Source organism: Pagrus pagrus (assembly GCF_965226575.1).
Source record: "Pagrus pagrus genome assembly, chromosome: 23".
Lineage (NCBI taxonomy): Eukaryota > Metazoa > Chordata > Actinopteri > Spariformes > Sparidae > Pagrus > Pagrus pagrus.
Genome location: NC_140205.1, coordinates 6,731,240 through 6,744,861, shown reverse-complemented (window position 1 = coordinate 6,744,861; position 13,622 = coordinate 6,731,240). Strand labels below are relative to the sequence as shown.

The following is a 13,622-nucleotide window of genomic DNA, read 5'->3' as shown; positions in this document are numbered from 1 at the left end:
TTCAAGGAGGTTTCCTGGAAAGATCTTTGTAATTCTGTACTGATTAAAGTGAAAATAGGACAATTTCTTGAAAGTAAAACTCAATTTAATTTAATTTAATACGTTTATAATTGGAAAACTAATTCGTATTTCTATTCTAATTCTATTTTAGACACATTTTCACACTTTTGCCTGGTAAACTGGTCTGATTTAAGACTCTAGCTTGTACTGGCAATTAGTTGGAATTAATTAATTGGAAGCACACCAATTGATTTCCACTTCCCTTTAATGAGAACCAAATTAAATGTCTGGGAATCTTGCTGGGACACTATGAACCCTGAAAAGAAAGTGTTACCTTTTTGATATTTTCATGTGTACTGATTTACATTGCCCATCACCTGTGTCCATTTGTTGGTTTGTGACCAGGACTGCACAAAAACTACTGAACAGATTTCCCCGAAAACTTGGATGGAGGATGAGTCTCGGCACAGAATAGACCCCATTAACTTCTAAATAATTGGAAACTTCATTCTTCATTTTATTGTTGAACTAACCTGTGTTCTTGCTTGTAGACAGATTTCATATTACTGCATGGTGAGCTGATCTGATTAAAAGACTCTTGCTCGCTCTGGCAGTTAGTTGGAATTAATTTATTGGAAGCACACCAATTGATTTGAATTAGTAACAAATTAAATTTCTAGGAAACGTTATCACAATATGAGCAGTTATAGACGTGGCTGTGAGTCGAACCGTTCGACTTAACTTTGCATAAGATGTCATTTGGTTTCGTAACTGTGGTCATTTCATTAAAAACTACATTATGAGTTACTGTCCTGCTCTAATGTTACATCTGATATCTGAGTGGACCCTTTAATACCTCATGGTTTGACTATTTCCACAGTCATACGAGTCAAAAAAGACAGCAAACCAGTAGGGACGATAAGGTCAAATGTAGGTTTAATTGTGACATCTCCCAAAACAGCCAAAACTACATTTAAAACTAAAGTTATAACTAATGTTTCAATGCTTTTTGATACTCTTATGGATCACAACCTCTTATCTTACATGCATTTTAAATAGACTCACCAAGCCAGGATATATACGTGCACCAAGAGCCATATTAGGAGGACTATTTCCTCTGAACCCAACGGTTTCACATGTAATAGTCACATTTAAATGCATGAATTTAAAGCTGAAGCCTCGACAGCTATTGTAGCGATACTGCATCTCCTACTTCCTGACTTGTCCGTGCCTTTGAACAACAATCAGCTCGCTTGCATGGAAACCAATATGTGTGACCGAGTCATTTAATCAAGTATCCGGTGCAGAGTTAGAGTAATGTACTACTTTATACACACACACACACACACACACACACACTGCTGCCAGCCAGGTTTATAATTAATGACAAGGGATCTCTGGCATCAATTGGTGAGTATCTCCTCCATCCATCCATCCATCCATCCATCAATCGTGGTGAAAAACACAACCCCACTAGTGGTTTTTGGACACGAGAGGCATGAACATCCACAGATTATTTCAGATTTACGCTGCTAGTGGACAGATTAGGACGGAGTAATGCAACAGGATCCAAACACTATAGCATCGTAATCTTTTTATCGTCGGTAAGTGCGACCCAAAATCACACGTGTGGCTCGGTGCAGTGATAGTATCTGAAGCATATGACGAGATGAACAACCTTTAAAACACAGCGGAGTGGTTGTTGCCGGTTTCTGTGAATGGGAGACAAATAAATCTGGGCCAGAAGGACGAGGATGTTGTTGATGTAGGAGTGTGTGTGTGTGTGTGTGTGTTTGTGTGTTTCAGGGAAAAGAGGATGCAATCAGCTTTTGGCTGTCTGCTGGGTACAAGGCTCGGCAGAGAGATTAAAAGAAAAGGCTGCTCTCTTCCTGGGATTGGAGCGAGGATGCGGTCCACTTAGAGCTGTACTTTGCTTCCAGGGTGACCGAAGTGGTCTAAAACTGTTCATCTTTTTATGGGGTCAACGTGGTGTCTTTCAAGATTTAAGGCGCTTTTAGGCTTAATTTGAACAGGTGGTAAACACACTCTGGAGTTAGCAATAAGGGGATGACAAGAGTCTCATTACTGAAGTAAGTTGCTAAAAATGTGACAAAATACTGTCCCCACAGCCCAAGTTAATGGCTTGTTTTGCTTGACTAACAATCTAAAACCCAAAGATATAAAGTTTAAAAGAATACAAAACAAAGAAAATCATCAAATCCGATCATTTGAGGAGCTGAAATTTGAGATTGTTTTGCATTCTTGCTTGATAAACAACTTAAATAATTAACAGGTTATCGAAAATTGTAAGCAATTACTGTAGTTTGCTGTCGATCAATCAGCTAATCAATTAAGCGCTGTCAATTAATTAAGAGGTTTAATCTGTAAAGGTAGATATTCAAGATATTCAAATTACGATGATATAAAGAGAGAAAAGAAGGAGATTCTCACATTTCAGAGGCTGAAAACCATCAAATATGTTGTATTTTTCTTGATGAATGACTTAAATGTGCAAAATGTGAGAATTTCAGCTTAAAACATTAAAACATTTATTAAAATTACCAACAAAATTTGAAGAAACAACAGTTTTGATGTTATGTCAAAGATGTCCATGTAATGTGCAACAGAGTTATCTACTGAAGTTAGCATGCTAACCAGCTACCCCCAGCACAAAAGCCAGTCCAAGCTCCCAGTCCGGCCTGCAAGCTGCATGGTAAACTTAGCTAACCTCAATTTTAATATTTTGGATCACTCCCACAACTCTCACTAAACTTGTGTCTAGCTTCAGCTCTGATTAATTGACCGTACACCACCTACTCAGTTAGCAACAAGCTGGTGAACTTAGCGGAGCATTTAGCAGCCAAGGAGCTAGATGGTTGGTGGAGACCAAACCTGAGCTCAAAGTGAGTGAATACGGGACTTGTGGCCAGAAACATGACTCCCAAATAAATGCTAATGTTGCTGCAAGTCTGCTTGATATGTAAATAAGAAAGTATTTTTATGGTGATGTCAATTTTGTGTTCATTATAAATTAATCAGAACCCAGAGCATAATGTAATGGCTTTGACGTGTACAGTAAATACAAGGGGAGAATAAAAGGCCACACAGTCAATAACAACCTGCTACAGGGCTTTATTAAATACCAGATAAACCGGGATTTACTGTCTTTGATCCACCTCAATTATTCCTTTAACGACTGCTTGGTTCACTTCAAAGCAGCCCTGGGAGTTTCTGCCTTTATCTCCTCTGCAGCAGACCAATACTGTGATGCATTGTGTTGCCTGTGTGGAGGATGCGATCACAATGAGCTTTGTTGGACTAATCAGTGGGCGAGTGAGAGGAAACACCATGCGAGACAATTATTCTCAGGTCTCAGGGAAAGAAAAGACTGTAAAGTATATAGAGGAAGATATGCATTGACTTGGCTGCCGGCCATATTGTCCGTGCATGCGAGGGCTGGGCGTTCGTCCAAAATGTCCCAGACACAGACAGCAAGGTTGGGCCACCCTGTCACAGACATCTCTTAATGGGGTCCGAGACAAACATCACTTCAAATTAGACCCCAGAGGCTTATTCCTTTTAATCCTTCAAAAAACAAAGCCCTCGAGTTGAGAAATAGGACAGACAGTATCTGAAGAGAAAGGTAAACTTTACAGAAAAACATCAAGATAGCCTCAGGCATGAATGGCCTGCAGTCCAGCTGTAGCCTCATGTGATGGAGAGTGTTGTTCATTTCAGGAAGGATGCACTTGTTTGACAAACAGTCGGAGCTCCAACTTCCCAAAGGCTCAAAAATGAGGAATTTTGCATTCCGGTGATTCAACTCTTGGTGTTTTATTTACCAAGAGTCCACTAAAGATCCTGCAACAGCAACTAAAACTGCCGAAAGTCCAACCATAACAAGGTCAATGCTATAGGAGACTGTGATAACAGGTCAAGTCTCTATTAATATGTGAGTTATGACCTCTACAAGATTATGTAGTACATTAATATGAGACATTTTTGCACATGTTACACAATCACAGCTAATGAATCCTGGGTATGTTCTCCTGATGACAACTTTTAAAGTAAAACTGAAAGCACAACACAGCTCCCTCCTTTTATAGACTTCTAGTTTCATCCTGCACAAAACAAATATGACATAAAGAGGTAAAGACATGTGCTCCAGAGGTTATGATTAATGTCAAACTATGAGCAAATACATGTTTTTTCTCCTCTGGCGGCTGTAAAAGAGCCTGATCAGGACCCTGCTTTTCCATCCTTGGTGGTGGATTACTCAACTTCTCCTCTTACACAGTAAACCCTCGTGTATTTAAGATTTCTTTGGAATAGTGTGAACACAGATGACAGTCCTGCGGCCACACCCTTTGGATTTATCTGTGTTGAGTTGCATAAATTCTTGTAAATGTGTAATCTTGGAAACCCCGCACCACCTGCACCATCATGTTTCCTGAGAAGCAACAACGCCCCTGACAGCAGATCAATGTAATCCGGGAAAGTAATGTTGCAACAACCGCCCGCTTACTTCACATTTTGCAAAGTGTATTCACCGCTTTCACTGAGGCACTTTGTAATCATTTCTGCAAAGTGCTACGTGATTATAAATCCAGCCGACGATGATCTACAGACCTCGTAAAGACATCTTAGAAGGTTGTTCAGAAAGCCCTAATCCGTGTAGCGATCATTGGCTCCGTTAATCAACACTTGGGTGACTCACTGCGAGGAAAGCGCCTGTAAATCGTCTCCATTACCCTCCTGTGACATGCTGTTAAAAGAGCACACATGTCACAGGAGGGTCAATGTCATACAACCAACTGTGAATATCCCCGTGTGGTTATTAACAGCCCACAGGAACCACAGATGGAGAGAGTGTAGCAAGGTGACCCATGCTAATTTACAACATCTGCTTGAGCATTCAAATTAAAAAGGACCAATGCCACAGATTTTGAACACTCAGTTTCAATCAGTTTCATACGGTATGAAAACCAACAAGCAGGGTCTTTGGTATACAGTCAGACACTTTACAGCCCTCTTTACAGGACGATCCTGCAGTTGACCTACACACTCCCTCCCTCTAACAGCCTTGGCCTCTTTCTTGTGCTCATTTTTCCTACAACGTCCACAGCATTCGCGCCGATTGCTGATTCAAGCCGATCCGGATCCTCCCATGAGAAACCACAGGTGCAGGGACGCCGTTCCTTCATTACCCCCCTGGCCTGGCTCTGAAGAAAAAGACACAACGCTGTGTGCTACTTTTAGCTGATCTAGTAAAAGCAATTTTTTTTTTCATTAAACACACAAATCTTCTGTTTACTGTTCACTTGACGAGGCTTTTGATTGTTTTTTCCACTTGACTTGCATCTGGTTTGACCGGCGTGACATCAAGATCAACACAGAACCACCCTGTGGTTAGAAGACAATAAAGGAAGAACAATGTGGTTCAACCAATCTTTCCACACCGTCACATGACAGTAAAGACGAAGCACCGAGTGTCGTTTGTCACGCTGCCTCACCATGTTGGTGGAAAAGCAATCACATGTCAAATAGTTGAGACCAGAGCTGTTCATTTATGCAACTGACAGAATATTGACGTTCTGATTAGCCTCAGATGACCTTTGGGTGTCAATTAGCACATGCTAGCATGCTAACAAGCTAAAGTAAACCAGCAGGCTTCGCTGAGTGAATCATGGTCACAAGCATCTCAAAAATCCTCCTCTCCGCACGCATGATCTATCACGTGTTACGTCACATTTTCAACGACTGATAACATCTGAGGCTGAAAGACGACGCCAAAGGTGGCAGTGCACAGTGTGGCTTCCTCTCCTCCTCTTCCACTGACGATATAAAGAGATTTAACATCCTGGCAGCGGCGGTTTATCCGCTGACTGCTGAAGAGGTGGCACGCTGCAATCCCCTCAGCCCAGACCGCACCTCTACATCACAGCCTTCTCAAACCACCTGAAACTGTCGTCTCCAGCACTGCCTCCACAAATTTGTGTGCCATACTAGAGGAAAGAGCAGCAACACACCTACTTAGCATTAAGATTTATGGAGACCTGCAACAGGAGGAGGAAGAGGAAGCACTTGAGGTGAAAGGATAGAGAGCTGCGGGGGTTTGTAGGAACGGTTGTGGCTTGAGGTACGAGATCACAGGAGGGTGTAAACAAGGCAGGTTGTGAACCCGCAGGACAAAAGAGGAACTTTGTAATGAAATCTCACGTCTGTAAACTCCTCAGACATGTTAAAGTAGCCACATGTGTGAAGTGACATACCTCCCGGCAGCATGGATGTGGCTATAAATACATAAATGAGCACACATCCACGAACACCTACCTAACACTTATCCGAGAACAAAATATAGGTCATCTCGTGATGATAATTAGAGCTCTATTTGTGATCTCGATTTAGAAAATCAGCCCAAGACACTTTTCTCACTTTGCTCTCGGATGGTGACGAGCTAAATTTACGACAACACATCAAAACACCTTTCGACGGGGAAATCTGCTCACAGTTTGCTCCATATGATGCACTGGTGATATATTTCAGCAGCTGAGGCGTCACGCATCCATAACACGTGAACCTGACCTCGGTCTTGTTTGGCCTCATCACAGTCAATTTATTACACAAGATAAAGCGTCTAACATCAATCTGCGTTCAGGCTTTTATTGGCTTATTGTGGGAAAATGGAAAAATACACAGCGGTGGACTTAAAAAAACAATTAAACACTTTTGTAGGGATTGACAGGTGATTAACTGATCAATAGATACTTAATCTGCAACCGTTTTGATTATCAAAGTCGTTTTTCGCCCACGAGATGCCCAAATTTTGCAGGTTTTCTCTGTTTTATATGAATGCAAACTGAATATTTTGTGGTTTTGGACTGTTAGTCAGTAAAAATACAAAATGTAAAGATGTTATTTTGGCCTGTGTGGGAAAATCTAAAGGGGCGCTGAACTCAGAATTGCAATATTTACAATGTCAACGAGGTAACGACACAAACTCAGACATATTTCTGAACATTCAAGCTGTTCTCAGAGGAAAAAAAGGTCCCCAAAACACTGTTTGAAGCTAGAAAAGGTGGCAGGGTCCGCCACATATAAACAAAGCAAAACAGTATGAAACTATGCCGTCCTTATAAAGCCAGTTTGCTTACGAATAGTTTGTTTAAGCACAAAAACAATCACGTCGAATAAAGATCTTTATCTTCTGCTTAAACGTTCTTCCCCAGAACTACGTAATGCACCTTTATCTGTTTGTTTAAAGTGCTTCCTGGAGCTAATAACACAAAATAAAGCTCAACCGATGACGACCTCACACTGCGGTCTGTGATCGCTTAACCACAGTGGCTAAAAAGAAATATAATTAGTGATTGTTTGAAGACATCTAATCTAATTTTAGGGCCTTTTACTGTCGCCTAAAAAGGGGAAACAGCAATGTATCATGATAACACACAGAGCGATAAGAGAGGCATGTAGTAGCTGCAGACGCAGAGCCGGCTGGTCCAGTAGTCATCATGGGAGTTTCCTCCTCCATGTTTAAAAATGTAAACACAGCACTGATCCGAGCTCCTGTCTCTGAGTCTAAAGTAAAAATCACATGCAACACCACATCTTCTCAGATCTGGGGTCAGTCAGGACATTTCCGTTACAATTATGGTCTGTGGTGTGATGTGAGAGGCCAGAGCTGATCTGCCTCAAGAGCCACAGACTGAGATGTGAACACAGTCTGCTGCTGCTGCTAACTGCTGCTGCTACATGCTGCTGCTGAGCAGCTGCACATTCATGATCAGGAGAGTCAGCTGGCCTCTCTGTCATGATCTCAGCCCAGACCGCTGAGCAAGAGCTCATCAGAGAGGTGATTCAAACGGTTCGCCTCCACATGGCAAACCACACACACACACACACACACACACACACACACACACACACACACACACAGAGAGAGAGGGGGAAGACGGCAGTGCGGTCAGATCTTCAGTTTTTTTAACAGTGGCTCATTTTTCTACACAAACACTGTTTTTATCATTCTGACAGCTACAAAATAATGTGACCATGAACTAAACGTTTTCATTATTACGTGTCGACAGAGCCAAGGTAGACATGTTTATATAACATCCCTTCCGGTGAATGTTTTCAAAATAAAACTTGTTTTTTTAAACTAGTAGTCTACGTTTGGCTGAAATTAAAATGTAATGGCAGCAGATAATAGGCCTGTTGAAAACCTCTTATGCCCATGGTGTGAAACAAAATGTAAAAATCCAGCACTGCTTTTAAATCACTTTACAATTAGCTTAATAGTTTAGAAACTATTAAGCTTTATTAAGCTCTCTCACATATGTATATGTAAAATATACTCCAGTAATAGTATACACACTTGTCTAGTAGTAGACTAGACAAGGAGTATACAATGCTTGTAAACTACTAGTACAGCAGTATGAAAGTATGCTACACTAGTATCACTACTACTAGACAAGTAGTATGCATACACTACTTGTCCAGTAGTAGTGTTGTAGTAGTGGTTGTCTAGTATACTTGTATACTACTATATTAGTGATATACAAGTTGATCCTTCTTGTCTACTTGTAAAAGAGCTCCAGTGTGATGACATTTTGTGCTGAATCAAATGAAAACACTGTTTTTTAAGACCAATTTTGTCGCAGAGTTCCTCAAGTATTTTCCATTATTGGCTGTAGAATGATTTAATACAAACTACTTTTAATAAAAAAGCTTTAAAAGCTTCCTAAATGCACCTGACAGGTGGTTAGATGCACATTTTGTATTTTCTTTTAGTTTGTAATACAGTGAACGCTTTTCTTTTGAAAGTCCCTGCCCCTGCTTCCTGTCTGGTCGGTGCTAGCAGCCGTTAGCTTGCCCCCCTCCCGGCGGCTCCACGCTGACTGCGGCTCGAGCTCTACAGCTGCCCGCCGCCCTGCTGTCGGAGGCGGCCACAACTTACAGGAATGGAGCGTACTCCATCCTCGCACAACTCCCGTGTTGAGTCCAAAAACAGCGAAAAGCTGCAAAAAGAAACAAACACTCTGATTTTTTTTGACCAACTGCCCGGAGACATTTTCAGCCCCGGCGTGATGCTGCTCACTCCCGCTGCTCCGACCACACAGCCGCCGAAACCAGTGAAAGATGCTCCGGCAGCGGCGTGCCACGACACGTCCCCGCTCCGCAGCACCCACAATCAACCCCTGATGAACAAAAATAAATAAATAATAGGAATAAATATAATGCTTCTCACCGTGGACATCGTTTGATGCGGGCGGCTCCTTCCTCTTGCGGGTTTCAAAGAGGCTGTGCAGTGCGGCAGCTGCGGACTCTCTGCCTCCTCCCACCGGCCGCCCCTGGGCTCTGGCTGCTGGGATACTTCCACCGTTATAAAAGCCCGGTCCGGCCCCGCCGACTGCCTGTCTGTCTGCGGACTGCTGCAGCCAGACAGACTGCTACACACACATGAGATAGTGGGTGGGCAGGGCGCGTCACCCCGCCCGTGGGCCCTCCCCTAGTCCCGCCGGTACACGCCGTTCTGTCGTATGCGAGACCGAGCGTCACGCCAAACTTCATTCAAAAAACTGCGAAGTTACCGCGGCTGGCTTGAACGTTGTCCCATGAGAAGCGGAAAGCGGGACGTATTCTCTGAATCATCGCAATGTCAAGTTCGGCATATGCCAAACACAAATATAAACGTATTTTTTTCATTTAAATATGAAGTTTAAAGGTGCACTATGTAGTTTTGGGGAAGAAATTGAGAAAGCTCACCAGTGCCTGATTTTTAATATGTAAATAAACAAACTCTCTTCATTTGCATGACTGAATAAACTAAATACACAAACTGACCTTAAAGGAAAACACAATTTCATACTGTTTTGTGGCGGACCCTGCCACCTTTCTAGCTTCAAACAGTGCTCTGGGGACCTTATTTTTTAAATAAATATTATTACCTCATTAATATTAAAATATATTAGTAAATATTATAATTCGAGTTTCAAAGGAGGGCGAGGGCTTGAAGACTTCAGGACACTGATTATAGCTGAAACCACCTCAGAGAGTATATGAGGATGAGTGCGATATTCTTCATGCCATATCTCTATCCACTCTAATCAGTAGCTTTACTGCCTACTGTACTTGCGATGCATACTAAGATCCAAGAAAATGACTGCAGCCTGTGAATAATCTCGTTCGCTCTTGAAACGTGACCTGAACCGCTCCCAAGTTGACCATTCATTTCTGGGAAGAGCATCAAATCTGGTCATAAACAATCACACTAATGAGATAAGATCAAATTAATTTTCATCATCATGCACCCAAACATTATCCATGTCCACTCAATGATGCCGCTAAATCATCTGAAACAGTACACGACTTATCTCCTACCATAAAATGATCCATTGATCCCTCTTAAACTGAGCCTCATTGTTCATTGTGCAGCTAAAGCAGCATGCTGGAACAAGCCCCCTTTTTCTATTGACGCCCACGTAAAAACATTCAAAGTAGATAATTCGCCTCCCTCGTTGCAAAACACTGACGCATAATCAAAGTAATCAAGTGCCAGGCATCAAATACCGCCACAGCGGTCATTAGAGCCAGCCTGTTACCTGCTGGAGGACACTTAAACCTCCAGTCGGTGCCATTATTCAACATCTTACTGCTTTGATTATGACTCACAGTCGATCATAGTTTCAGTGCACTTAGCTGAAGGGCTTTGCTTTTTTCGCCTCAGCTGCACAATAACAGTAATACAATCGGCAAATAAAATCTCTATTCAGCCGTGAAATTATGAAAACAGGATGACAAAACTCTCTGGGTTCAGCAGACAGTTTGAAATAATGTCTGATCTTTTCTTTTTTTTCCCTCCAACAATCTGAAGGCGATGCAACTGTAAAGAGCCGGCTACACACCGGGCTTTGACCCACAAACCTCAAAGTGGCACGCATGAACAGGGCGACCCCTTTGCCTTTTTTTCTGCATGTAATCCCCGTTGTGCAACAAATTATCTGCCGTCCCTTTAATTTTTAGTTTTTCGGCAGAGGCCTCCCACCACGATCCAGGTCCACATTTCTCTCTGATTGCAGGGATGTTGATTCGAAAGTCGTGGCTCAAACACTGCATGCATTATTTAATTCAGCCGAGGGTGCTGCACTGTGTTTAAAATGTGTTTCGAGATTAAAGAGCATGGAGCTGTGGACGCTCAGGGCTTTGTGTTGCTCCCAAATGAGTTGATTAGTGCCTCCACCCTGTCTTTGTTGGTTGGTTGGTTTGTCAGCAGGGTTGCACAAAAACTACTTAATGAATTTCCATGAAACTTGGATGGAGGATGTGTCCCGGCCCCGAAAAGACCCCATTAAGTTCTAGTGGGGATCCGAACAAAGGGATAAATCCAGGAACGTTATCTCGCTTTCTTTAACATTGTGAGCGTATTTAGCTGACTGCTGCTTACTGTGGCTGCCCTTAGTTAGCTCAGTTAGCCATGCAGCTAGTGGTCCGGGCTGGTAAGCATGCTAACTCTGGTAGATATCTCTGCAACACAATACACAGACGTCTTAATGTCAAAATGTCTATTTATTCGCATTTCTGTTGATCAGTTTTGAATGTTTTCAACAGAAATTCCTACATAAAGCTGCTTTAAATGAACACGTTCAACTCATTAAACGCTCTCTGCGATATATTACTAAAGATTTGAGCCCAGTAATGTATAAAATATAAGTCATTGCCGTTTGATGAACATGTCGAAGGTGGTTCTTCAACTGTAGCGGCCCTTAGCTCAGTTAGCCGTGCAGCTGGATAGGAGCTCGGGGGCCCAGGGGAGTGTTGGTGTTCACTCACAATACATAATGTCAAAATTACTATTTATTCGCTGGATATTATTAATGATTTGAACACAACAGTGTCTAAAATATAAGTTATTGCCTTAATTGCCATTTGATGAACATGTAAGACTCTTCAGGAAGAGCAGAGCAGCCTGGTGAGGTCTGCACTCAGCTCGTCGTTCTCCCGGTGGAGACATGTGCACAGCTCTGGATTGATTCGCCCCTGTGGAGACTACAGGCACCAGCCAGCAGCTTCCAGCTGGCAGCAGGCGGCCCCGACCAGCGCTGCCTCTGCAGGAGGGCTCGTCATGCTGCTGCTGCAGGGCTTCATCTCTCGCCCTCTGCCTTCTTCTGCGTCTCTTTCCTGCTCGTTTGATGCACAGCAGTGAAGACACCTTCTCACTTGCCAGATATGTGATCAAATAAAGACAAAATAGCAGCAGCATCACATGTAGGACACCTCACATCAAGTTTATGTTGTGCTAAAATGTAATGAATTAATCAGGACGTGATCTGCAGTGTGTGTTTCATGTGTTTTTCATGCATATTGCAACAGGATGTACCTGTGAAAACCACAACACCAACTGGAGGAAGTGTGTACACTCATGTATCATCATATGTTATTCAAACGTGGAAGTGAACGCATAAAAAAATATGATGTAATATTCTTTATCGTCACACTGGATGTCAAAATCCCTGTAACATTTTGTAAGAGGAAATGTCTGACTAATAACTTTATGTAAGTTCAACAATTATGAAACCAGGCAGCACAGGAATAAAAGCCTGGTCTGTACTGACCTCTAGTGGACACATGGAGGATGTGCACGCACGACATTAAAACCATTGATGGAGTTTCTGTTCAACCTGCACAAGGAAACTATCAGTGATTATATTCTGTATAGTTAAAGCTAATACTCTCCTGAGCTAATCAACCCATTAGGATGAATTCCTCATATTTAAAGTGAGCACACTACCTTATCTGACCTGGTTCATCAGACGCCTCCGTGTGGCCAAATAGTGGCATTACAACAGGATACAGATTTGAGGAAAGGAGCTCACACAAGAGGTTTTCTTCCTGCACTGGTTACACTTTATTTTAACCCTGTCTGCCTATTTAGTATTTATAAGCAGCATATAAACACTGCATAAGCAGCTTATAACTATAGTGTTTATTCATGTGTCTCTAAACAACTTCTCCTATAACAAATCTGTCTCGTGTGTAAAAAGATAATTAATCATTTATATAATACTAGCTTTGGTAATAAAGTGCGAACTACATGAGACACAGGGAAGAGTATTTCAAAATATCCTCTGTGCCCCTGACAGGGAGCTTAAAGTTTGCAAAAATGACCCTGATGATGTCATAGTGATGTCATCAAAATCTATGGAAAGCCTGTTTTACAAACCGAAGGTGTCGAAGTTGAAATATGTGCGTGTGTTTTTGGAGATTAAATGATACTAGGAAATAAAAGTCAGGATATCTCGGACAACTAAAGAAACTTTCTCTTGCGAGTCCTCAGACTTTATGGAAGAGTGATACTAAATAGCCGAAACGACCCTTTAAAGGATAAGTTCACCCAAAAAAAAGAAAGAAAATTGAGTCATTATCTACTTTCTCCCATGTGGATAGAAGTTGGGTGAGGTTTCCTCGTCCATGAAACATTTCTGGGGCTTCACAGCAAAATAGTGTTGCAGCATTCTTCTAAACATGTCGAGGGGGACGTCTGGAGACTTTGATTACACCTGTCGAGCTGTACAGAGACAGTTTGTTTTCTTTCAGTTGTTTTTTAATGTCTTAACACAAGTCCC

General features: G+C 42.0%; 1 protein-coding gene across 1 annotated transcript in view; it reads right to left on the bottom strand.

Annotated features, from left to right (window-relative positions):
- LOC311252919 (fatty acyl-CoA reductase 1) overlaps positions 1-9,452 on the bottom strand; it is a 53,519-nt gene extending 44,067 nt beyond the window's left edge. Inside the window, exon 1 of the mRNA XM_084346566.1 lies at positions 9,248-9,452. Coding sequence (XP_084202692.1) covers positions 9,248-9,256 — 9 coding nt within the window. The 5' untranslated portion in view covers positions 9,257-9,452. The remainder of the gene's footprint in view (positions 1-9,247) is intronic.
- Positions 9,453-13,622: the final 4,170 nt, after the last annotated feature.